This window comes from Dipodomys merriami, unplaced genomic scaffold, assembly GCF_024711535.1.
Source record: "Dipodomys merriami isolate MVZ:Mamm:240054 unplaced genomic scaffold, mDipMer1.0.p SCAF_138, whole genome shotgun sequence".
Lineage (NCBI taxonomy): Eukaryota > Metazoa > Chordata > Mammalia > Rodentia > Heteromyidae > Dipodomys > Dipodomys merriami.
This window is the reverse complement of record NW_027202693.1, coordinates 2,131,491-2,157,485: the sequence shown is the minus strand read 5'-3', so window position 1 is coordinate 2,157,485 and position 25,995 is coordinate 2,131,491. Positions and strand designations below refer to the sequence as shown.

General features: G+C 58.8%; 1 protein-coding gene across 1 annotated transcript in view; it reads right to left on the bottom strand.

The window, feature by feature from the left end:
- The window catches only part of LOC138825552 (ATP-binding cassette sub-family C member 6-like), a 32,508-nt gene extending 7,438 nt beyond the window's left edge, over positions 1–25,070 (bottom strand). Inside the window, exons 1-23 of the mRNA XM_070020182.1 lie at positions 24,995–25,070; positions 24,098–24,283; positions 23,336–23,461; positions 23,070–23,198; positions 22,147–22,272; positions 21,701–21,762; positions 20,029–20,154; positions 18,142–18,342; positions 16,880–17,057; positions 16,089–16,250; positions 14,593–14,685; positions 13,235–13,438; positions 12,986–13,132; positions 11,820–11,907; positions 9,959–10,034; positions 9,087–9,213; positions 8,762–8,938; positions 7,644–7,811; positions 7,086–7,281; positions 5,707–5,866; positions 3,720–3,840; positions 2,381–2,588; positions 1,512–1,822 (exon numbers count right to left, since the gene is read on the bottom strand). Of these exons, the coding sequence (XP_069876283.1) occupies positions 1,512–1,822; positions 2,381–2,588; positions 3,720–3,840; positions 5,707–5,866; positions 7,086–7,281; positions 7,644–7,811; positions 8,762–8,938; positions 9,087–9,213; positions 9,959–10,034; positions 11,820–11,907; positions 12,986–13,132; positions 13,235–13,438; positions 14,593–14,685; positions 16,089–16,250; positions 16,880–17,057; positions 18,142–18,342; positions 20,029–20,154; positions 21,701–21,762; positions 22,147–22,272; positions 23,070–23,198; positions 23,336–23,461; positions 24,098–24,283; positions 24,995–25,030 (3,408 nt within the window). The 5' untranslated portion in view covers positions 25,031–25,070. The remainder of the gene's footprint in view (positions 1–1,511; positions 1,823–2,380; positions 2,589–3,719; positions 3,841–5,706; positions 5,867–7,085; positions 7,282–7,643; positions 7,812–8,761; positions 8,939–9,086; positions 9,214–9,958; positions 10,035–11,819; positions 11,908–12,985; positions 13,133–13,234; positions 13,439–14,592; positions 14,686–16,088; positions 16,251–16,879; positions 17,058–18,141; positions 18,343–20,028; positions 20,155–21,700; positions 21,763–22,146; positions 22,273–23,069; positions 23,199–23,335; positions 23,462–24,097; positions 24,284–24,994) is intronic.
- Between the last annotated feature and the right edge of the window lie 925 nt (positions 25,071–25,995).

The window sequence follows — 25,995 nt, the reverse complement described above, 5'->3', positions numbered from 1 at the left end:
CAAGCCTACAAGTGGTCACGTGACCCAGCTTAGCCAGTCAGAGCATCCTCACCATTGGGTGTGTCTGATTGGTTCAGGGGAAGGCCCATGACTTATAAAGGACCCACCACAACCGTCCCTGGGATTGCTCCAGGAACACTGAGTTGGGGATTGGGATTGTGGCTTGGTGGTAGAGTGCTTGCCTAGCATGTGGGAAGCCCTGGGTTCGATTCCTCAGTACCACATACACAGAAAAAGCCAGACATGATGCTGTGGCTCAAGTGGTAGAGCACTAGCCTTGGGCAAAAAGAACTCAGGGACAGTGCCCAGGCCCTGAGTTCAAGGCCCAGGACCGGCCAAAAACAACAAGAACACTGAGCTGGAGGAGTTTTTGTTTGTGGGGTTTGCTACAGCGAGAGCCCAGGATCAATGCTGAGGATCGGTTTGCAAAAGCAGGCTGAGCAGGGCTAAGCCAGGGGTTCTCAAATGCCCATCTGTGCTGGAGCTGCTCAGCGAGCTAGAACCCCCTTCTCAAGGGTGGGTGAGGTCCCCAAGTGATCGCTGCTGCTCCTGCAGGTCCTGGCCACATTTGAGAACTACCAAATACATCGACGGTGTCAGCCAGGCTGCGGACTCCAGAAATGTAAGACATTACATTCACTCTCTGTCTCTTTCTCATACCTGTGCAGCGCAGGCTGGTCCAGAACTCTCTATCTCTAGCACCCAAGTCCTGGGTACTGAAATTTACAGGTGTACACCGCCACTCCCCCACACTCTTTTTTTTAGGTCGATTTCAGCCCTTCTCAGGCCCTGGCTTAATACCAGAATCTTTGAGACCTTGCAACACTTCCTCAGCATTCAGAGAATTGGAAAGGAGAAAGCCGCAGCAGTAGCATAAAAGATTAGCTATTGGCCAGGCACCGGTGGCTCACACCTCTCATCCTAGCTGCTTAGGAGGCTGAGATCTGAGGAGCGCAGTTTGAAGCCAGCCTGGGCAGGAAAATCCCTGAGACTCTTCTCTCCAATTAACTGCCAAAAAAGCTGACAGTGGAGCGTTTTTTCAAGTGGTAGAGCACTAGTCTTGAGCAAAAGGACAGCATCCAGGCCCTGAGTTCTAGCTCCAGGACACACACACACACACACACACACACACACACACACACACACACACACACACACACACACACACACACACACACACACACACACACACACACACACACACACACACACACACACACACACACACACACACACACACACACACACACACACACACACACACAGAGCTAGTAAGGAGAATTTTGCTCTGAAGACCTCACTTTGTAGCTAGGCTGACCTCAAACTGGATATGTTATGCCTTAGCCTCCCCAGTGCTGGGATTACAGGTGGGTGTTACCATGCCTGACTGTTGAAAAAAGCTTTGACATGGACCTTGGGAGACAGACACCAGGGTGTCTCTGGCCCTGGGGAGGCTTCAAGAGGCCGCCCCTCGGTACCTGCCCGGAGCCTGGGGCCCGGCCTCCTCCTACCTGGAAGCCGGCATAGAGGACCATCAGAGGCAGGATGGCCACGATGGCGAGCGGCGTGGCCATGGACACGGCCAGGCCGACCTCCAGGAGCTCGAAGGCGAACGTGAGCAGGGACCGGAGCTTGTCTGGGATGTCCACGTCCACCGTGTCCGTCTCCTTGGAGAAGCGGTTCAGAAGGTGCCCGAGGGGCGTCTGCTCGAAGAAGGCCATGGGAGCACGCACCACGTCCCAAAGGAGCGAGCGGAAGAGCAGCCTGGACGCCCGGATCCCTCCCAGGAGCACGGCCGCCATGGAGGCAAACAGCCCGATGGCTGAGGAGGGCGGCGGGGGGGAGAGGGGGGTCAGGGCCTGAGGCCGGCAGAGCCCCGCTTCACCCTCGGCAGGGCCCCCCCGCCAGCCTGGGGGGGTGGGTCGGGGAACCACCCAGAACCTCGGCATGTGGACCTTGTTTGGAAATAGGGTCACCCTGGATTTGGGGTGATAGCTAATTCCGATCTCTGGGGTCCAGTCACAGACCCAGAGCTGGTGGCTCACGCTCGTCATCCTCTGGAGGCTGAGATCGGAGGATCATCGTTCAAGGCCTGAAAGGTCTGTGAGACTCTGATCTCCGACTAACCACCAAAAAGCCAGACATGGAGTTGTGGCTCAAGGGGTAAAGCGAGCGAGGGACAAAAAAGCTCAGGGACAGCGCCCGGGCCCTGAGTTCCAGTCCTGGGACTGGCACAGAAGGAGAAGGGACAGGGTGGGGCAGGCATGTGTGTTTGGCAGGGGCCGGGCTCTCTCTGGAGGTTGGAGGCGCTGAAGGTCCCCCGCAGGACATCCAGGAGCCCCCATCTGTGAGTGAATGGGGGCAGGGGATGGGGGGGTACCTTGGAGACAGCCAAGGACCCCAAAGACAGAGCCGCGCAAGGCGGCCTGCGTCTGCCGCCCGTCCACCACCGGATCGTCTGCCCACAGGCTCAGCCAGTAGCCCTGACAGAAGGAGGCCACTTGCTGGCTGAAGAAGAGGAAGAGGGTGTAGAAGCCCAGCGGCGTGCCCATGGCCCGCAGGTACGCCAGGTAGGTGGCAGCCTTCACCTGTAGAACGTGCCAGGCACAGAGCAACAGAGAGATGGGCAAGAGAGGGGTGAATCAGGGCCGGGCCGGGCAAAGCTCCCAAATCCACACCAACGGGGCAGAGGGGCGCCATGCAGGCCTGGCCCACCTCCCCGGGCCTCCCATCGGGAGCAGCGTCGGGACGCTCCCCTCCCCCACTTCTGCCATAATCCTCCCAGGGAGCCCTTGGAAGTCTGGATGAGGGGATGGATGGATGGATGTGTAGATGGATGGACAAGTGGGTGGGTGGATAGATGGATTGATGGATGGATGGGTCAATGGATGGATGGATGGATGAGTACATGGATGAATGGATAGATAGATAAGTGGATGGATTGACAGATGGGTAGATGGATGGATAGATGAGTACATGGATAGATGGAGGAATGGATGAATGGGTTGTAGGTGGACAGATAAATGAGTATATGGTTGGGGAACTGACATGGATTGGGTAGATGGGTAGACATTTATGGATAATGGATGGATGAGTAGATGGACTGATGGATGCATGAATGAGTACATGGCTAGATGAACAGATGGAGGAATGGATGGATAGGTTGTGGATGGATAAAGGAGTAGATATTTGGGTAGATGATGGATGATGGGATAGACAGGCAGACATGTATGGATGAGTGGGTGGGTGAATGGATGGAAAGTGTCTTGTAGGTGGGTGTAACAATGGATGAGTTAACAAATAGATGGTTGGACAGACAGACTGATGAATAAATAGGTGGATGGGTAGATGGCCAGATGGCCAGACAGATGGACGGATGAATGGACAATTGGGTACCTGGACTGGTGGGTGGGTGGGTGCTGGATGGAGAGGTAGGGTGAGCCGGGGGTGAGGGGGAGGGGGGAGGAGTCAACATGGAAGACAAGGAGTGGCCCAGGGACCCGGATGGAGCTAGGCCTGCGTGCTGGGAGTCCCTTGTCTCGTGCGTTGACTCGATGCTTCGTCTCTAAGTGGATTGTGTCCACCTATTATTTTAGGGTGGTGAGGGTTAGCATCTTGTTTGGCACATGGTAGGTACTCGGTCAAGGGGAGTTCGTGGCCCTGTGTCTGGCCTGCTGGGGGAGCTGGCCCGGGGGGTGGCCGGGGCCCTGGTGAGTTACCCGTCCATACTGCGTGCTGGCCTCTCCTCCCGGCCCCCTGGCCCCCTGCGGGTCATCTAGACAGGCCCCCGCTGGGCCTTCCGAGTGGGTGCCGACCCCCGCGGGCGCTGACGTTGTGTACCTGTCATTTGGAGGAAGAATGGCTCAGGGTCCTCCCCCCCACGGGGCAGGACCAAGCTCTCAGGCCAGCTGGTCACCACTGACCCCGATTCCCTCCTTCCTAAAGACACCCGCTGCTCCCAGCATGCTGCCTGGCTCTGTGTCAGCCATCCCTCACCCACCCCCGAACAACCCCACAGCTTGGTTTTCAGAGGAGCCATTGGAGCCTAAGTGTTTACCCTCTGACCTGTTACCCTCTGACCTGTCAGGTCACATGGTCAATTTGGCACAATTCAGATGCTAAAGACTTCTCCAATGTTCCTTCCACCTGTGCATGTGTGCAGGGATTTAGCTGCTTATATGCCTCCATCTCCCTGCTATTAAAAATGGGCTCACGCTTGTCGTCCTAGCTACTCAGGAGGTTGAGATCTGAGAATCGCAGTTTGAAGCCAGCCTAGGCAGGAAAGGCTGTGAGACTCTGATCTCCAATAAAAACACAGAAAAAATGGAAGTGGCTCTGTGTCTCAAGTGGTAGAGTGCTAGCCTTGAGCAAAAGAAGTTCAGGAACAGTTCCCAGGCCCCAAGTTCAAGCCTCAGGACAGGCAAAAAAATAAAAATGAAGACAGTATCTATCATCTACTATCTTTCATGTCTTATATTCATTTCTTTTGCAGTACTAAGGTTTGAACTCAGAGTTTAATGCTTGCTAGGCAGGTGCTTTACCACTTGAGCCACACCTCCAGCCCTTATCTATCATGTATTTGCTGTTGACTTATTATATGCCCATCAATTTGCCACCTATCATTTTTAGATAAAAGATCATCCATCAGTTTGTTGATCTACCCATTTATCCACCATCCATTCTCCTATTCATCCATTTACCTATCCATCCATCCATCAATCTACCCATCCACCCATCTACCCACCATCCATCCACTCATCTATGTTCCCAACCATCCATCCATCCATCCATCCATCCACTCATTTATCCATTCACCCATCCATCCATTCACCCATCTATCCGTCCATCCATCTTTGTACCTACCCACCCACCCATCCATCCCCACCCACCCATTTATCCATCCATTTTCATATTCATCCATCTATCTACCTTCATATTCATTTATCCATTCACCCATCTATCCATTTATCCATTCATCAATCCATCTTCCTATCTATCCATTCACTCATCCATCCGCCCATCCATCCACCCATTTTCATCTCCATCCATCCATCCATCCATCCATCCATCCATCCATCCATCCATCCATCCATCCGTCCACCTGTCTCTGATCTTACTCAGGACCCTAGGGCACCCATGCCTGGATGGGGCTAGCGGAGCAGACCTGGAGGATCTGTCCTCAGCCTATCTCCAAGAACAAAACCGGCTCCAGGTCCCTCTTCTCATCCCTCTGCAACAGCTGGTGCTCCGGCCCACACTGTGACAGTCCATGGCTGTGTCACAGGCCCACATGACGAGGACTGGTGGGCCCCGTGGTAGGGCACCACAGCCTGATGCAGCCGCTGGGGTATCCCCACCTGCGTGTCCAGCGCCCGCAACAACTCAGGTGTGGACAGACTCGAGGCCTTTGTCTCTCCCGCCCACCAAAGCACCGGCCTCTGCGGTTACTGAGTGCCGAGGTGAGCGGCCTTGGTGGCAGCCTGCCTGGCTGCTCTGGCGGCGAGACAGCCCTGACGCTGTCCTTGGCGCGCCGCGGGCATGTGTCATGGTAGAAGCGCACTGTGCCCGTGGTGGGCAGGCAGCCCGGGGCCCTGCACCATTGGGCCAGTCAACTGGCATGTTGGTTTTGGAGAATCACCCACACGGAGCAGGTGGGGGCACCTGGCAGACCCTGCCCTCCCTGTGCTGGGCACCCCAAGAACTCACCTCTCGGGTCTCTGCTCGGGTCCCTGGACTCTAGGGCAGCTTCCAGGGTCACCAGCACCGGCCATGGGGGGGTCCGTGTCTGCAAGATCAAGGGGTCCATCACACAGTGTGGGGGGACAAGATGGGGGTTTGTGGGGTCTCGACGCTGGATCTGACATCTCTCACCATTGTAACCAACACCCTGCTCCAACAATTTCTTTTCTTTTCTTTTTTTTTTTTTTTTTGGTCGGTCGTGGGGCCTGAACTCTGGGTCTGGGCGCTGTCCCTCAGCTCTTCAGCTCAAGGCTAGTGCTCTACCACTTGAGCCACAGCGCCACTTCTGGCTTTTTTCTTTTTGCTTATGTGGTGCTGAAGAATCGAACCCAGGGCCTCAGGCATGCAAGGCAAGCGCTCTACCACTGAGCCACCTTCCTAGCCCCTCCAACAATTTCTTATGCCTAGAAGGTTCTTTCCTGGGTGACTCACACCCAACTTCAAGTGCCGTCTTCTCCGGGAGAGACCTTCTCCAGCGCTCACTGCTTCCCAGGCTGGGACAGCCACCCCCAAGCCACAGACCCACAAACAAACAACTGTCACCACTATGAACCACAGAGATTTGGGGGCTGTTTGTTATGTGGCAGCATCACAGCATAAAGCTGACTGATACATACAGGTGACTTCTAACTTTTAATCTCCAAGATAGTGACCCTTAGAGTTCTGATGAAGATGGACCAGGGCTGAGGTGTTTCCAGAGAAAGATGCTATAAAGTGTGTTGGCTAAAAAAGCAAGCTGTTTGGGTCCACGTGGAGCTCAGTTTACCCATACCCATATGCATAACCATGGACTGCTTTCAGGCCTCAGTTTCCCCACTTGTAAAACGGAGGCAGCTAGGATCCCAAACCTTACAGATGTTGCAAAATGTTTCAATGAGCTAATGGATGTGAGGTCCATCCCTGGTACTTCCCTCGTCCCCCTACCCCAAATCTTCTAGAACCTTCTAGAACCTTCCTGAGTATCCAGCAGATTTAAATCCTCTGGATTATCAGGAACACTAGCTTGGCCTGGTGCGGGGCAGCCTTCGAGACACCAAAGCGCTCATTGCTTATTAAACTCTGTCACAGCTGCGGGCAGAGACGCTGGGTTTGAACACCAAGTTCTAATGGGTAGCCCTGAGCGGATGACTCGGAGTGCTCCGGGGCATCCTCCCGCTCCCCTGTGAAATGGAGGCTGAGATTGCTCTCGTCTTAAAGGGGTGGTGAGGAGCGGGGACACGGCGCGTGGCCTCGGCTCGTGGCTGGGGGAGGCGACCCACTGGCCACGCCCGTGGTGTCGGGCCTGGGCCTGCAGGGTAGGTGAGACTCAGGCACCTGCCACAGACTCAGCCACGCCCACCCAGTACCTCCTCCTCCTCCTCCTCCTCCTCCTCCACCGCCGCCTCCAGGCTGTCTGGCTCCATCCAGCAAGTTCACCAGGGCGCCGTTCCTCTGCAGAAGCTCCTGGTAGGAGCCCATCTCTGCGATGGCCCCGTCCACCAGCACCACGATCTGATCAGCCTGGGGCAGGACGTGGAGCGCGTGGGTCACCAGCACCCTGGTCTGGGTGGAGGGGGGAGAGAGGAAGTTACACACACACACACACACACACACACACACACACACACACACACACACTTCCTGGCTTTCTGCCCGAACGCTGATCGCTTCTCCGCCCTCCTGAAGTGAGAACATTGTACGAGGTTGAGCACAAGCTCGCAAGCGAGGCGTAAGTGCTGCTGTGCGCCGCTGAGATCAAAGCACGGGGCAGTGGTGGTGGTAGGGGTGGGGTTATTTGGTACGCGGCGTTGCCCCAGCGAAAGCTGACCAATACAAAGGAGCTGAGCGCCGGGGTCGACTGGAATGCTCAGGGCTTCCTCTGTGCTCCCCTGGGACACCTGGCTGGCACTTGTGCCCAAACTTACGGTTCCCTGAAGCAGCCCGCCGGGCCCGATGACATGGGTGAAGACGTGCTGGCTGATGTGGGCATCCAGGGCGGCTAAGGGGTCATCGAGCAGGTACACGGCGGCTTTCCTGTACACAGCCCGGGCCAGGCTCAGCCGCTGCTTCTGGCCCCCTGACAGGTCCATGCCCTGGGTCCGGGGGCGGGGGGGAGAGGGGGAGAGAGAGGAGCAGGAACTTGAGTCCATCCATAGCTGTTGGAAAGGCTGGGTGTGCAGGTCAGAGATACATCGGGCCGGGGCCACTCGGGGGGCCCGTCCTCTGAGAAGCATCCCTGCCAGCCTTTGCCCGTCCAGTCCGGGGTGCCCGGAGGAGCTGCCGTGCTCGAGTCTCTCCACCCTCCCCCTCTCTCGGCTTTTGTACCCTTTCATTCCCTGGGGTCACTTTTCAATTCATTCATTCATTCATTCAGTTACTCTTCACTGCATGGACACTCTCTGCCCAGCAGTGTCCAGGACTCCAGGGAAAGCACGCGGTGCGGGGGGTGTCACCGAGATCCCTGGGCCTCGCCGGCCTCTCCTCCCTCCCTGGCCTCTGTCCCTCTGCTCTATGGCCCACACCAGGGGCTCCGAGGCCCTCCCCCGGACCGCTCCTCCCTAGGGGGCTCCTGCGTCCCTTCGCTGGGGGTCTCCTCCTTGGCAAGCCTTCCCTGGGAAAGGCCGGGGCAGCCACGGGGGGCTGCGGGCCGTGGGCTCTCTGTCGCCACCGCTCAGCCCTGACCTGGGGAGTGGAAACGGCAGGCCTGGCCCACAGGTAAATGAACGGACCCAGCAGTGCCCCAATAAAACTTTATTTACAAAAACAAGCCGAGGGCCGGGCTTGGGCGCGGGCATTGCGGAAGCCTAGCCATGGCTTCTGCTGAGATGCTCTGGTGAGGGAGGCCGGGGATGAGGAGGAGATCTGACTAATGCCACCAGCCGGGCAGCGCCGGCCCCGGGTCTGAGCTGCCACAGAAGCAAGTTCCCTTCACTCACCATGAACAATGGGGGCACGTGCGACATTCGACCCCTGCACTGGGGGGTCAGGGGTCACAGCCCCCCTGGGCAAAGCCTCCCTGTCCCCTGAGGGCCCCGGGCCTTACCTGCTCCCCGATCAAGGTGTGGACTCCATCCGGGAACCTGCTCAGGTCCGGCCCCAGGGCACAGGCTTCTAGAACCTTCTCTAGCCATGGCAGGTCCAGCTCCTTCCCAAAGGTCACGTTCTCTAGGACAGAGGTGCTCTGGACCCAGGCCTCCTGGGGCACGTACGCCACGGGGCCCTGAGTCGGGCAGGCGAAGGCTCAGCAGAGCAGGGGCGCCCAAGAGCCGGGGAGGGGGAGGGGCAGGGACCCTGGCTGTGCAGGGGAGACGCGGGGCGGGGAAGGACGGGGCCATCTTAGCAGCCGGGGACGGGCAGGGCTGCCTCACCTTGATGCTCACCGACCCATCTATCTTCTTCAGCTCCCCGAGGAGGCCAGAGAGCAGGGAGGACTTCCCCGCCCCTACTGCCCCCACCACAGCCAGCAGACAGCCCTGGGGCACGGAGAGGTGGATCCTGGGAACCCAAAGGAGACAATTCCCTGGTTACACGGCCCAGCCTGCATCCGCGCTGAGACTGAGAAACCGACCTCAGGACCTTTGCACTGCCCACTGCCTGCTGTTCAAAGGCTCCCCATTGACAACTCACATCTCCCCTTCCTTGTACCCTTGGCGTTCAGTGTCCTTCCCCTTCTCAGGGAGCTAGGGGTGGGGCACGGGTTGGGATTTTTTTTGGCTACAAAGACTCAGCTGTAAAGCCCGATGCCGGTGGCTCACACCCGTCATCCTAGCCTCTCAGGAGGCTGAGATCTGAGCATCACGGTTCAAAGCCAGCTGGGGCAGGAAAGTCCGTGAGACTCTTATCTCCATTTAACCACCAGAAAACAGGAAGTGGCGCCGTGGCTCAAGTGGTAGGGCGCTCGGCTTGAGCTGAAGAGCTGAGGGACAGCGCCAGGCCCCAAGTTCAAGCCCCACGACCAACCAAAAAGATAAAAAATAGTTGGGGGCTGGAGATGAGGATGCAGGCACAGAGTGGGTGAGCTGCTGAGAAGCCCCCCACCCCGCCCCAGATGCAGGGCCGAGGGCATCTCCCCCCTAACGGGGCAGAGGAATTGGCTTGCCCGCTATGCGCCCGCAGGGCTTGCGTCTGCCCGAGCCCCTGGCAGGGCTGCGGCCCTGCATGGTGCCGTCTTCCACAGCAGGCTGGATACGTCGGGCTCCACGGGCCCGGGCACCCGCTCCCTCCCCGGGGCCCCGGGTACCTGTGCAGGCAGGCTGGGCTGTCCCGGGACCAGGTGAAGCTGCCATTGCGTACGACGATGCAGTCCTTCCGGGCGGCTGCAGGGCACAGCACCGGCACAAGGCTGCTTCGCTGCTGCCTCTGTCTCTAAGACCCCGCACCCCATCTCTGGGACACCTGCCCTGGTGCTGGGGGGGATGGGGAGGGGGGCTGGAGAGGCCCTGTGGCTGTGTGCTTCAGAGACAGGTGAGCCACAACCCAAGGGCCAACCCCTGCCTGTGGTCTGTTTTTGTCAATAAAGTTTTATTGAAACACAGCCACGCTCATTCACGGAAGGGCTGATGTCACGCTAAGATGGCGGCACCGAGGACCGGAACGGCTACAGCCCCGTCCCTCACAGGAAGAGCCAGATGACGCCCCGTGTGACTTATCGTCCAATCTGGGGCTTGAGCAAGCCAAGGGGACATTAGCATTTTGACAAATCTTTGAGGCACAGATGTTACTGGACAATGCTCTGTCCTGAGCCTCTGCTTAGAATCACCTGGGAGATTTCGTAACAGACAAGGCTCTTCATGACTCCGTGCAAATGCGTTAAATGGGTGTCTGTCAGCACTGGGGGCTGGGCGCCTACAGTTCTTAGCTCTTCTGCCTGGTGAAAAAAAGAACCTCTGATCTTCCCCAGGCTGGAGGGTCTCCAGGGAGGACACCCCACAAAACTCAGGCTGCGCGGTTAAATTCTAACCTCAGTAAACAGAAATGATTGCGTGGTAGGATTTCCTCAGATACTGCATAAAAGACACTTAGGCTAAAAATAACCATCTTGAGAACAGAACAAGCTGGGCATTGGAGTACATGCCTGTAATCCCAGCTACTCCAGATGGAGAGGTAGAAGGATTGGAGTCTCAGGCCAGCCGGGACAAAAGCACAAAACTCTATCTCACACATAAACTAATAGCTGGGCACTGGTAACCTGTGCCTGTAATCCTAGCTACTCAGCAAGCTGGGATCTGAGGACAGTGGTTGAAAGCCAAACCTGGGCAGGAAAGTCTATGAGACTCATCTCCAATCAAGCATCAAAAAGCCACAAGTGGTGCTGTGGCTCAAGTGGTAGATTATGCTAGGCTTGAGCAAAAAGCTCAGGGCAGTGCTCAGGATGTGAGTTCAAGCCCCATGACCACCACCACCCACAAAAGGATCAACAGTAGATGAGAGGTCGACCAGATGTCCCAGTTAAAACAAATACCAGATGGAATGCCAGTTAGATGGTTTGTAATGATGCAGAGTGGGGACCAGGCCTGCTGACAATGGTGAACAATACCGAACCCACGGGTGGAAGTGACAGTGGGTGAGGCGGGGGGGGGGGGCGGGGGGAGCAGCTCAATCACTCTACAGTGATGTGCATAACTCTGATCTCTCTTCTTTCTTTCTCTCCCTTTCTCTTCCTCTTCCTCTCTCTCCCTCCCACCCTCCCTCTCTCCTCTCTATTTCTCTTCCCTTCTTTCCCTACCTCTCTCTCCCCAGCTTCCCTCTCTCTCTTTTATGGTGCCGTTCCAGGGGCCTGAACTCTGGGCCTGGGCGCTGTCCCTCAGCTCTTCAGCTCAAGGCGAGCGCTCTACCACTTGAGCCACAGCGCCACTTCTGGTTCTCTGGTGGTTCATTGGAGATAAGTCATACAGACTTTTCCTGCCTGGGCTGGCTTCGAATCTGGATCCTCAGATCCCAGCCTCCAGAGTAGCTAAGATTCCAGGGGTGAGTGCCCAGCTGACCTCTGTCATGTAGACTAGCGCCCCCAGCCTTCCTGTCCCCCTCTCTCTTCACCCAGAACGTCAGCCGTGGCCTCCCACATGGCCGCCCCTCGGCGCCTGGGCCTGGGCAGAACTCACAGCTCTTGGGAGGACTCGCGTCCACGGCGAGAGGCTCGATTTCTTCCAGGCAGAGAAAGGCAGCCAGGCGGCCCAAGGACACGCGGGCCTGTGGAGGGCAGGGGCGTCACCCAGGGACAGGCACGGGGCCCGGCGTCCGGAGGCAACCAAGTCCTGACTACTGAGGCCTAGGCTGCTTGAGGCATGAGCAAACGCCTTGTACTGCAGGGTGGAGGAAGTTTCCAACCACCGCAGACCTTGTCCACCAGGGGGCGCCCTCTTGGCTCCCAACCAAACGCTCCTCTGGGGAGGTTTGAGGAGCAGCCATTAAAACACAGGCGGCTCACGCCTTGACATCCTAGCTACTCGGGAGGCTGAGATCTGCGGGTCACCGTTTGAAGCCGGCCCAGGCAGGAAAGTTTGTGAGACCCTTATTTGCAATTAGTCACCAAAAAGCTAGAAGTGGAGCCGTGGCCCAAGTGGTAGAGAACTAGCCTTGAACAAAAACAGCTCAGGGACAGCACACAGGCCCTAAGTTCAAGTCCCGGGACCATCGCAGGTGCACAAATTCATGCACGTACATACTCACACTCGAAACAAAGAAACGAAGGAAGGAAGGAAGGAAGGAAGGAATGAAGGAAGGAAGGAAGGAAGGAAGGAAGGAAGGAAGGAAGGAAGGAAGGACAGAAAAAAAAAACCCACAAGCTGAGTGCATCTGTGGCTCACGCCTGTTATCCTAGCTACTCAAGAGGCTGAGATCTGAGAATCTCGGTTCAAAGCCAGCCTAGGCAGGAAAGTCCATGAGACTCTTCTCTCCCATGAACCACCAGAAAACTGGAAGTGGCGCTGTGACTCAAGTGGTAGAGCGCTCGCCTTGAGCTGAAGAGCTGAGGGACAGCGCCCAGGCCCAGAGTTCAAGCCCCACGACTGACAATCAATAAACAAACTCAACAGGCAGTTGGTTTTCGTGGAATCTGGGGATGCAGGGCACGAAGGGCTAGAGAGGTCACGGCAGAGGCTGCCTGGTTCTTGGAGAGAAAGGCAGTGGACAGCATCCTGGCATAGTTTTGAATATTTCCTGAGGGTCTCCAAGCCACCCACCGGCCTGACGACTCCGTTCCATCAGTCCCAGCTCCCCCCCCCCCCCAGTGGGGCCCAGCCTCTCCTCCCCACCGCCCCAGCCTTGCCTGGACGATGCAGTGGGCCGAGAAGGGCAGGAAGGCCTGAGCCTTGTTGAGGACGCCCAGCACCGTGAGGGTCACGAAGGCCTTCTCCGCGTCCATGGCGCTGTCCTGGGCCACCAGCGTGTGCACGGCAAACACGGCCAGGGCCACCTGGGGACACAGGGCGAGGTGGACGCGGGCCCGGGGCCGGGCTGCGTGGGGAACCCTGCAGCCACGCCCCCCCCATGTCCATCCCCCCGCCCGTGACGTCACCAGAAACGTGGAGAGCTGGAAGGACACCAGGGACACGGAGAAGAGCAGCGCGGAGGTGCGCAGGGCGCCCAGCTCGCGGGCGCGCACGCGCAGCAGCCGCTCGGCCAGCGCCTCCTCCCAGCCGTGCGCCTTGATGGTCCGCACCGTGCTCAGGACGGCGCTGGTGAGCCGCGCGCGCGCGTCCTTCTGCCTCATCTGCTCCTCCTGGGACCCAAGCACAGACCCGCTAGGCCTAGAGCCTGCGGCCACCACACAGCCCCTGGCCCCGGCAGACGTCCAGCCAGCCCTGTCCCCTCCACCCCCCCTCCCCGCCCTGTGGGCTTCCCGGAGGTGGAGGCCCAGAGGCCCGGAGGCCCGGGCTGTGTCCTGATCTAGAGAGCCACCTGCCACTGCCCGGCCCTGCGGATGGGCGCAAGGCGGGCAGCGGGGCCTCTATAGGAGTCCGTGCAGCCTGGACACCCAGAAGACAGTGGGGTTCAGTGGGGAAGAGAGGGCGGATCCCAGCTGGACTGGGGACCGGGGGACCCTCACACTCTGTGTGTGTGTGGCCGCTGCCTAGAATGACTTAGAGGAGGTCACACAGGGCCCAGGTAACCGGTGGGCAGCGCAGATGGGGGGGGGAGCCGGGCCCACCCCTCCCCCTCCCTCCTTAGTTCACAGCTGGGCACCGAGCACCTCCTGGGTGCTGCTAGAGCCTGCCTCAGCCCCGCCACGGGAGCCCCGTGGGTCACTCGGGACACTGAGTGAGATGGGGTCTCTGCAGGCCTGAGCGGAGGTGACGCCTCCGTCCCGTGTGTTTTCAGGCTGGCCCATGGGGGTTGGGAGTGGAAGTGGGGAGTTGGTGACAGCGGGATGGCTGGTTTCCCAAGATGCCTCGTGCTGGGTCTGGATCCTTCCACGCCCCTCCCCGTCTGCCCCCCTGCACCCCCCCCCCACAGTTTTGGGATCCTGGGGCAGCTCTGTCCCGCTGCCGTGGAAGAAGTAGAGGTAGGGGCAAATGATCCCTAAGTTATTTAGCGATAGATTCTTCAGGAGGTCATTTGGGTCCCTTCTCTAGACAGCCCCCACCTCACGTCCAGTCTGTGGGCCTCAGTTTCCCCCAGTTTCAGAACTCTTCTAATACTAGGAACAGAGTGGACCCGTGGGTTCATGTGTGTGGCCATGGCGCCACCCAGTGGCACCGTGGAGAAGTGTCCAGGTTGGAGACGGCCTTGGAGCAGGTGGACAGTCACAGAACCTGGCTCGCGCCCCGTGCCTGCCTCACCCCTTCTATTTCTGGCACCACCCAGGACCCAAGGGCCTTAGGCCCCTCCCTGCACTGTACAGGCCGCTGTTCCTGCTCCCAGACGCCGCCGTACCTGATGGTGGCTGCGCTTCTTGGCGATGAAGAAGTTCAGGGGTAGGAGGATCAGGAAGACAGCGATGGCGGTGAGGGCAGAGGGTCCCAGGAGCTGGGGACAGAGGGCACAGACGCCATCAGAGGCCTGAGGGCTGGGGTCGCGTGTCAGGGGAGGAGCTGCGCACCGCAGGGAGGACTCAGACTCAAGGAGGCCACAGGCGTAGGCAGCCGGGGGCACGGGGCTTCCTGGTACAATGGTGAACTCAAGACTGCGAGGATCAGGACCTGGGTTCAAATCCCAGCTCTGACACTAACAACCATGGCCCTGGGTGAGTCCCTAGTCATCTGTAAGACCAAATTCCTCCCAGACGTTCATCTTCTTACTCTTCATTTCACCGCTCGTAGGGGCAGGGGAACAGATCGAGCCAATCACCCCCGGATTCAAATTTCAGATTAAAAAAAAGTGAATGTGGCCAGGTACCAGGGGCTCACACCTGTCACCCAAGCTACTGGGAGGATGAGATCACAAAACAGTGGTTTGAGGCCAGCCTGGACTCACTAGACTCCCATTTCCAATGTAACTGGCAAAAAGCAGGGATGGAGGAGTGGATCAAGTGGCAGAGTGCCAGCCAAGAAAGCAAACATGAGGCCCCAAGTTCAAGCCTTGATATCAATACCTCCCTCCCCCCCCCACACACACAGAGCTGGGTGCCGGTGGCTCACGCCTATAGTCTTAGCTACTCAGGAGACTATGATCTGAGACTGTGAGCTGTGGCTCAAAGTAGTAGAGAGCTAGCCTTGAGCAAAAGAGCTCAGGGACAGACAGCACCCAGGCTTTGAGTTCAAGCCCCATAACTGACAAAAAGAATAATTAATATAAGTATATTCCATGAAATACTCAGACTAAGACATATTAGGTTTTCCTGAAACTCAGATTTAACCGGGCGTCCTGTGTCCAGGCTATGTTCCGCCTGGTGTCCCTCTCTGTCTCCTGAGGAGGTTGGAGGGATTTCTTTTCTTTTTCTTTTTTTTTTTGGGTCCAGTTGTGGGGCCTGAACTCTGGGCCTGGGCGCTGTCCCTCAGCTCTTCAGCTCAAGGCTAGCGCTCTACCACTTGAGCCATAGCACCACTTCCGGCTTTTTTCGTTTTGCTTATGTGGTGCTGAGGAATCGAACCCAGGGCCTCAGGCCTGCAAGGCAAGCGCTCTACCACTGAGCCACCTTCCCAGCCCCAGGGATTTCTAAGTCACGGGGACTGAGATTTCTTGAGAAGCCACTGGGGTTCATTCTCTAGACAAACCCCCGCCTGGCCCGTGTCTGTGTCCGCCCCTGGTCCCCATCCCTTACCCTTCCTAACCATCACCCAGCGGGGCCGGCTGGTTTCCTTGTGTGTGGCAACAGCGCCACCCAGTGGCTCTGTGGGGCAGTGTCCAGAAGGCCAGAGCCTGCCAGCCCACAGCTGGGAGGTGGAAGGGAGGGGATGGAGGAAGAGGACCCCCCCCCCCAGGCCTCGCACCTGCCACAGGTAGACGAAGCAGACCACGATCCAGAACAGCGGCAGCCACAGCCCGTTCAGGTAGAGGACGCTCTCGCTTAGCCGCTGCACGTCCACCGCCACCAGGTTCACCACGTCCCCCACCGAGCGGCCTTTCCTGGAGACGCTGGACAGGGCCAGCACCTGCGCCGCGGGGGGGGGGAGGGGACTTGTGGGAACCCCGCAAGTCCTCTGAGCTGGGAGTCCTCCGAGAACCAGGCTCAACTTCCTGGTGTCTCACTGGCTGCACAAAATGGCCCTGAGGAGTTCGAGCCCCTGACTCCTCCTCCCCTGGGGTCTTGGAGTGAACCTCCCCCCTCCGCCCCCCACCGCAGGTGACCTTTGACCTCATGGGGGAGGCGTGTCCTCGCTAAAGGAAGACAAAGGTCGGTGAACTGCACCCCATTACTAGCCCCCCACTCTCCTGACAACTAAGGAAATTGAGGGGAACATATCCAGGCTCAGAGGAATTGGGAGTGCTCAAGCCAGGGATGAGATCTAGGCCCCCCCCCAAAAAAAAACCATGACACCAGCCAGGCTGGAGAGGAGGCAAAGAGACCTGGTGTGGGAGCAGCAAGTGCAAAGGCCCTGAGGTCCGAGGAACAAAGGAAGGAGACCCAGGCAGCTACAGGTGTGTGAGCAGGGGAAGAAGAGGAGGGGCCAGAGCAGTGACGTCACCGTCATAGCCCAGGTGGCCGTGTGCAGTAAGGAGAGCTCCCCTGGAGCTCGGGGTGTCCTGGGCTTGGGGCGCTGGCTCGGGGGCCCGGGCTCACCTTCCTGTACACCAGGCCTGTGATGGCCGTGCGCAGCTGCATCTGTAGCAGCTTCATGCAATACATGAACCGCTGCTCAAACAGCGTCTGCAGGCAGGCGGAGAGGAGGATGAGCGCGGCCAGGAGCGAGCCCTGCCAGGCCGGGGGCTCGGGGTCACTCATGAACTCCAGAAACAGGCTGGCGGGAGGAAGGGCGGGGTGAGAGGGCGCTCCCTCTGCGTTTTCCGGTGGTGGCGCTGGGGTGCCACCCCCCCCCCCCCCCCCCGTGTGCCGTTTTTGAGATAAGGCCGAGGTTTTGTTGCTTGATTTTTTCCCCCAGGCCTCTTCCTGGACCTAGGCTTTTCCTCCCACCGTAGCTAGGACGACGGCCGCGGGCCGCAGGGTCCGGCTGGAGGTCTTGTGAGTTTTTCTGGCCTCAAACCACGATCCTCCCAATCTCCGCCTCCCTAATGAGGTGTGAGGCACGGACGCCCGTGCTCCTTTGCTCTGGGACTCCGCAGCGCCTCCCAGCAAGGAGTCTGGACTCTTGTCCCCCTGTTCATGTGTGGAAAGCACACCCCAACCCCCTAGCTCCCGCCCCACATGTAACTTTGTTTGGAGATGGGGCCTGTAACGTAATGAGGCCAGTGGAAAGGGTCCCATTCCATCTGTCCTGCCCGGGCTGGCTTCGAACCACGATTCTCAGATCACAGCCTCCTGAAGTAGCTAGGAAAACAGGACTGAGCCACCAGACACATGGTCTGGGAACCCAACCAACCCCCATCCGGGTCCAGCATGGTGGCATACGCCTGTAATCCCAGCAATGAGGATCCTCCTTGGAGGATGTCTCTGGAAGAAACCACACGATCCTATCTGGAAAAAAATAAACTAAAAGCAAAAAAGGGGTGGGATGCCTGGCTCAAGCGGTAGAGAACCCACCTAGTAAGCACAAGGTTCTGAATTTGAATCCTAGTACGGCCAAGACCAGAAATGAGAGATGGGTTCAGCAGAACCCGGCCTCTGCTGCCCACAAGCCTCACCACGAGCTCAGTCAGTCACTGCCGTCCACGGAGGGGGCTTTGTTTGCAATGGAAGAGCGATGGTGGGGGGGGGAGGTCTTCTCCTCGGCTTTCTGGGGGTCAGTGGACTCCATCGTCTACCCTCAGGGGCCCTGGGCCTCCCAAATACAGAGGCCACAGGTGTCACAGCCCCCAGCCCTGGACAGAGGCCTCCCCCCTCCCCCTGGGACCCCAGCCGGGCCTGGGGTCGAGGCCCGGACTCACCTGAGCAGCTTGGGACAGGTGAACCTGAAGCAGTCGCTGAGCACCAGGCTGAGGGTCCCCAGGAGGAAGCTTCCGCCAAACACCCGCCAGATGGCCCTGAGCAGCGGCCCCCGCCCGCCGTGCTCCCGAGGCAGGAGGGCCTCCGTCTCAGGAGCCTCCCGGAGGCTGCCTCCTTCACGTTCAAACTTCTCAGCAGCACACCTGGGGGAGAGGGAGGCCACGGCGCGTGCTCAGCCACGGAGCACATCAGGGGCTCAGGGTGCAAGGGTACAGGTAGGGGGGCTGTGACCCATCCGGGAGCCCAGTTGCTCCTTCCCATCACCCAGAAGGCTCAGGCGTGTGGCTTAGGGGGAGGGGAAGGAAGCCCTAAGGCTTCACGAGCAGACCTGGGAACGTGCACGCATTGAGCACCTGCTGTATACTTTGGTCCTCCCAAGCCCTGCAAACTGGGACCGGGCTCTGTGTCACAGAGGAGGAGGAGGTGGGGGTGCGTGGCCGTCACCCCAGAGGGGTCCCCACTCCCCACCCTGCCCCCAGCGGGCAGCGCGGCGGCCCGAGCCTGGCTGTCCCTCCTCCCGGACGCCCCAGGGAGACACGCGGTGGTGTGGCGGGGCGGTGGAGGCTGCCAGGGGCGGCAGAGAGGGTGGCATGGGAATTCGAGCCAATCGTGCACTGCCGGCACCCCCATTTCCACTAGGGGGGAAATAGGATTTCTGGGGAGCCCAGCAGCAAGGCCAAGGGCAAAGTCTAAGCCCTGGGCCCGCTGTTTGACTTGGCTTCTGCCGCCATGGCTGAGCTGGGCACAGCACATTCTGGCACGTGCGTGTCCCGTGCCGGCCTGCAGAGGGCGCCCCTCCCCGGCCGGCCACCGCCACGCCGCTCCCGCTTCTGTCCCTCAATTTGTCCAATGCTGTCAGAGTTGCCTGGACTGCCTGCCGGCGTGTAGCAGGTGCTCAATAAACAGTCACCGAGGATGCATGCAGAGAGCTGGGAGCTTCAGGTTATCAGAATTAAAAGGACGGAGCAGGGCACCGGTGGCTCATGCCTGTCATCCTAGCTACTCAGGAGGCTGAGATCTGAGGATCAGGGTTCAAAGCCAGGCCCGGGAGGAAATTCCCCATGAGACTCTTATCTCCAATGAACCACCAGAAAACCGAAGTGGCGCTGTGGCTCAAGTGGTAGAGCGCTCGCCTTGAGCTGAAGAGCTGAGGGACAGCGCCCAGGCCCAGAGTTCAAGTCCCACGACCGACAAGAAAGAAAGAAAGAAAGAAAGAAAGAAAGAAAGAAAGAAAGAAAGAAAGAAAGAAAGAAAGAAAGAAAGAAAGAAAGAAAGAAAGAAAGAAAGAGAACAGAATTAAAGGGGAGGGGGGGAGGGACGGAGAGGAGGGAGGAAGGAAGGGAGGGGAGGGGCTAGCATTTAAGATGCTCCCTGGGGGACAGCAGGAGCAGTAGGCAGGGGTGAGCTGCGTGGCACATGGCTGCCACCCAGGGCAGGCTCCTTGAGTCCAGCTTTTTGTGCCATTTCCAAGTCTGAAATATGGACAACTTATTATTTTGGTCGGTCGTGGGGCTTGAACTCTGGGCCTGGGCGCTGTCCCTCAGCTCTTCAGCTCAAGGCTGGCGCTCTACCACTTGAGCCACAGCGCCACTTTGGTTTTCTGGTGGTTCGTTCAAGAAAAGAGTCTCAGGGACTTTCCTGCCCGGGCTGGCTTTGAACCGCGATCCTCAGATCTCAGCCTCCTGAGTAGCTGGGATGACAGGCGTGAGCCACGGCACCCCGCGTGGACAGGGTTAGTAGGAACCCAGCGCGCCCCGTGGGCCTGGCGCAGCTCATGACCCCCGGGCATGGCGCTGGCCTGTGGCCATGCGGGGTCTCCTCCCCCTCACCTGCGCGTGCGGCTCCTCCGCCATTCCTCCTCCAGCCGGGACACCAGCACTGCCGAGCTGTTGTCCCTCCCCAGCGACCACAGCTCCTGGGGCTTCAGCACCTGCCGGTAGCCCTTCCAGAGCAGCCTGGAAAAGGGGGGCACCAGGGTGGGACCCCGAGAGCCACCCATGCCCATGTGTACACGCGGCTCCTCCCGCGCTCCCACCACGCACCGGCTCCAGCCACAGCTGCCTCCCCAGGAGGAGCCAGGGCGCAGGGCCAGCGCTGGCCTCCCCCCGGGACTGACAGTGCCACTGGGGTGGGGGGGCCAAGAAGGCCAGGAGGAAACCGGAACCTCCCCCACCCCAGGACCTTGGCACGTGCGCTGTAGTGGCCACCTGCTCCTCACTGTCTCCTCCCTCCACAGGAAGTCCCGCCCACCGGCCCCGCCCAACAGTGCCTGCAATGGCTTCCAGACCCTCCTCCCTTCCTTCCTTCCTTCCTTCCTTCCTTCCTTCCTTCCTTCCTTCCTTCCTTCCTTCCTTCCTCCCTCCCTCCCTCCCTCCCTTCCTTCCTTCCTTCCTTCCTCCCTTTTTTCCTTCCTTCTTTCCTTCCTTCCTTCCTCCCTTCCCTTCCTCCCTTCCTCCCTCCCTTCTTTCCTTCCTTCCTTCCTCCCTTCTTTCCTTCCTTCCTCCCTTTCCTTCCTTCCTCCCTTCCTTCCTTCCTTCCTCCCTCCTCCCTCCCTTCTTTCTTTCCTCCCTCCCTCCCTCCCTCCCTCCCTCCCTTCCTCCCTCCCTCCCTTCTTTCTTTCCTCCCTTCCTTCCTCCCTTCTTTCCTTCCTTCCTTCCTTCCTCCCTCCCTCCCTCCCTCCCTTCTTTCTTTCCTCCCTCCCTCCCTCCCTCCCTTCCTCCCTCCCTCCCTTCTTTCTTTCCTCCCTTCCTTCCTTCCTTCTTTCCTCCCTCCCTCCCTCCCTCCCTTCCTTCCTTCCTTCCTCCCTCCCTCCCTCCCTCCCTTCCTTCCTCTCTTTCATGCTCATTTACTTATTATTAACAATCACCCTGATGTTTGTGGGAAGCGCTCTACCACATGAGCCACACCTCCAGCCTTTTCATTTTTTGGCTGTAGTTATTCACATAGTCTTGGGAGTTTTGCTCAGGCCACTCTTACACTAGGAGCGTCTATTATTTTATTTTATGTTGGTGTGGGGCCTGACCTCTGGGCCCGGGCACTGTCCCTCAGCTCTTCAGCTCAAGCTGAGCGCTCTACCACTTGAGCCACAGCACCACTTGTGGTTTTCTGGGGGTTTATTGGAGATCAGAGTCTCATGGACTTTCCTGCCCAGGCTGGCTTTGAACCATGATCCTCAGATCTCAGCCTCCTGAGTAGCTGGGATGACAGGCGTGAGCCACCAGCGTCCAGCTTTCTCTTTCTTTTAAAAATCGAATTGTTTAGATCAAAATTGTAGCGTGGAGTCCCCCCCTAAGTGGGGTCAGTAGGGGTTCAGCCGAGGGGGGGTTCCCCGAGTTCCTCTGCCAGCCTGGGAACCTCTGACCCTGCAGCTGAGAGGCAGAGCCAGGGTAACTGAAAATCGAGGGGGATGGCCTGATGCCGTGGTCGCCAAGTCCTGCATGAACCTCCGTGGTGGGTGGGGGGTGCTGGGCTCCCCAAAGCCCCTCCCTTGGTCTTACTCACCCGGAAGCCCACCAGAACAGGGCCTTGGAGGGGTAGGAAGCCCCGGCTTCGGGACAGGGATTCTGCAAAATATAAAAGAAAGCAAGGAGCCAGGCAGGGTCGCGCACCCCTGGAATCCCAGCACCCCGGACGCAGAAGCAGGATCCGGAATTCAAGGTCAACGTGGAGTACAGATCAAGACCTCGTCTCAACATAAGATAGGAGGGGCTGGCTCTGACTTCTGGTGTCTGTCGAATGGCTGAATGCACTTAATGAGAGGCAGGGGTGGCTCCAGCCCTTCATCTCTGCTTACTTGTGAGGAGGAGATGGGGGACGGAGGTTTGAGGCTAGCCCGAGCCCCAAAGAAGTGTTGAAGTCTCCATCTCAACGGATGGCCGGGTGCAGTGGTGCATGCCTGCCACCCCGGCTCCCCATGGCTGGGCGTGGTGGCCGACCTGCCGACTTACCGGTTGCTGGGGGTCTTTCGGGAAGAAGGGGGGCCAGTCCACCAGGCAGGCCAGCGCGAACTCTGCCCCCACCAGCAACAAGCACAGGTAGGTGGCCAGGTGGGGGAGGGGGTCGCTCTGGAAGTCCTGCGGGGGAGACAGCAGGTGTCGGAGCACTGAACGGGGAGCAGTAGAGCGAGCAGAGGGCGCCCACGGTGGATAACCTGCAGTCAGACAGGGTTCCCGGACAGACACACAGAGCCTTAGCCTTAGAAGGCCCCCCACGCTGCCAGCCTTCTGGATTCCAAACACGTGGCAGCTTCTGGACCAAAGACTGACCAGCTGGGATTACAGGCGTGCACCGCCACACCCAGACCCCAGCTGCACGTCATTTGCTGCCTTTGATTCCTGAGGAACCCAGGTCACCTGGCTGGAAGGGGAACACAGACCGAGCCAATGGGTGAGCAGCAGCTGCCCCTTCCTGGAGGGGCCGCGGTGTTCCTTCCTTCCGCACATGCTCAGTGGATCGTCCCGAGCTGAGTACTGAACCATGTCTGGCTACATCAACACACCCTCCGAGGAACAGCTATTATGTGTCGACAAAAAGCCACATGAAATGTCTGAGCTGCTGCATTGGGTTTTGTGTGTGTGTGTGTGTGTGTGTGTGTGTGTGTGTGTGTGTGTGTGTGTGTGTGTTGGTCCTGAGACTTGAACTCGGAACTCTGGGCGCCATCCCTGAACTTTTGGGGGTTTTTAGCTCAAGGCTACCATTGAACATTCCAGCCACAGCGCCGCTTCCAGCTTTGGGTGGTTCACAGACTTTCCTGCCCGGCCTGGCTTTGAACCATGATCCTCAGATCTCAGCCTCCTGAGTAGCTGGGATCACAGGCGTGAGCTCCCCCACCTCCTCCCCCTCCCCCCCAGCGATGTGGTCCTCCACTTACCCCTCTTGAAGCATGCTGGGCAGCATCAATGATGGGTAAGAGACAACATAGTAACCAGTACCCAAACAGCACCCCGGACGCCCGGACTCCCTTCCTCCTCTCCACGTGAATCAGAAACACAGCAAAGGTCTGGCCAAGACACTCGCGTGAGGCCTCGGTGAGGGAGGGGCAGGGGGAGGCTCTGCTCCACTCCCCCCTCCTCCTCCCCCCCCCTGCTCCTCTCCTCCTCCCCATCCCCACCCCAGGCAGGGAAGGCCAAGCATTACCATGGTGGCCAGCCACACCGTTGGGTGGATGAGGGATTCCGGGGCCTGGGGTCTTCCCCACTGGGTTTTCCACAGCGGCACAGCCACATTGAATGCCCACAAGAGGATGAGGGTGAACCCCAGCACCTGGGGAACAGGCTCCCATGAGTCTGGGGGTGGGGAGGGGGCTGGGGGAGGCAGAAAGAAAGATGGCGGCTAGCGGGGCGCCAGTGGCTCACGCCTGTCATCCTAGCTACTCAGGAGGCTGAGATCTGAGGACCATGGTTCAAAGCCAGGCCAGGCAGGAAAGTCCTTGAGACAATGATCTCCAATGAACCACCAGAAAACTGGAAGTGGCGCTGTGGTTCAAGTGGTAGAGCGCTTGCCTTGAGCTGATGAGCTCAGGGACAGTGCACATGCCCAGAGTTCAAGTCCCACAAAAGAAAAAAGGGGGGGTTCTTGAAGTGTAACTCTAATGACCTAGCACCCAGCAGCACCACAAACTAAAGTCACTGTGCTCCCAACGGGGGCAAGATCCTGGGACAGCTGGACACTCTTTAGAATGATGGGTGTCTGTGTCTGTCTGTCTGTCTGTGCGCCCCAGGACTTTTCCCAATCACAAAGCCCAGGGAACTTTGCTCCTCTGGCTTTACTTCCATAGCCTCTCCAGCATCGATCTGTTTGGCTAGAGGGCCCCTGCTGGTCTCTCTGCCGAGGGCTCCCCCAGATCTCCCTCAGATCGCCCCTCCCCTCTCTCCAGACTCCCCCAGTGGTGGCTGCTACCATTTTGGCCTTGAAGAGGGGTGACATGCGCAGGTAGCTGGGCTGGCGCTGGCGGAGGAGGAGGAGGAGGTGGGCGGGGCCGAGGACCCAGAGGTACAGGGGCGGCGCCCAGACCCCCAGCGCTCTCAGCAGGCATGCGCTCAGCAGGCGGTGGGCGGCGGGCCCCGGCTCCGTCTGGTTCCAGACCTGAATTGAATAGAGGGCACCCCTTGGAACGGCACACACAGAGACTGGCACCCAGGGGGTGGCCCACAGGATGACGGTGGCACACACCGCGTAGCATACACAGGATGGTCCGTGCCAGGCTCCCAGTGTTGATGGAAAAGTGTCCCAAGCCCTCCCTGGAGTGCTTAATTCTCAGGACTTCACACACACACACACACACACACACACACACACACACACACACACACACACACACACACACACACACACACACACACACACACACACACACACACACACACACACACACACACACACACACACACGTGCGAGCGCCGGATCCCATCTTTCTGCTGGGTTCGTCCAAGCAGGAGAGCAGGGAGGTGGCGGGGTGGGATTGCGCCCCAGCGGGGTGCTGGGCGCGGTTGGGTGGATGCCAGGATGCCCTCCACACGCAGCAGGCAGGGCGCAAAGGGCCTGCTGGGTTTAGGGGGCGCACAGAGTTGGGAAATGAGCACATGGGGGCCCCCCCGCACCCACCTGGTGAGCTCCACCACTCCCAGGGCGCTGTGCTGAGAGGGGGGGGGACCGGAAGGGGGTCTCCAGGCGTGGGGAGGCAGGGGGGGTCCCCTAGCCTAGCCAATGAGGCTCCCTCGGGCCATGGCGTTGGACACAAAGACTTGGGGTGCCCCACACCCCCATATCTCAGCCGGGGAAAGGAGGGGCACTCACCCCCAGCTCAGTGCAGGGCTCCCCGGACGGGACCATCGTGATCCGGCAGGCGTCCGTCCCTCTGTCTGTCTGTCCCCGTGTCCCTCATGCGCAGCCTCTCCTCCCCGGGGGGCGGGGCCGGCAGGTTCAACCCAGGCTGGAGCTGGCCCGGGGCAAAGTCCAGAACTTGGAGGGGTGAAGCCAGGTGAGTCCAGGGACCTGGTGGGGGGAGGGGAGGAGGAGGTGACCCTGGGGTCCCCGAGGCTGCAGTGACCCCCAGGCTCCTTTCTGCCGAAAGTCACAGTGAGTGCACCGAACCTTCCAGAAAATGCAAGGTGTGGATGCCCAGGAAGGAAAGAGATGCTCAGAGGGAGACCAGGGGCCAGAAGCAAAAGTACGTGGCAGCCAGGCGCCCAAAGGCACCTCACACCTGTAATCCCAGCCGCTCAGGAGGCTGAGATCTGAGGATCACGGTTGCAAGCACAACCTTGAGACTCTTCTCTCCCATGAACCACCCAAAAGCCAGAAGTGGAGCTGTGGCTCAAGTGGTAGAGCGCTAGGCTGGAGCATAAAAGCTCAGGGACAATGCCCAGCCTCTGGGCTTAAAGCCCCAGTATGGAGACACACACACACACACACACACACACACACACACACACACACACACACACACACACACACACACACACACACACACACACACACACACACACACACACACACACACACACACACTCTGTTCCTACGGGAAGATGGCTTCTGAGTACCAAAAAGAAAAGATTATAGTATAGAACAGGATGTGTCATCTAAAAGAAAAAAAAATAATGTGCCTAGGACTTGGGGGCTGTGGCTCAAATGTAGCGCTCCACCTAGCCAGCCAGGAGCTAGGAGGTGGGGTGTCATGCCTAAACCAAAGCTGTCTTGCTTCTGGGGGTGTCTCATTCTCATCCTCCGCCCTCCCCTCCTGCAGCTCCTCCAGGGAGGGGCTTTCCCCAGCCGTGTTCACCCCTCTTTCTTCTTCT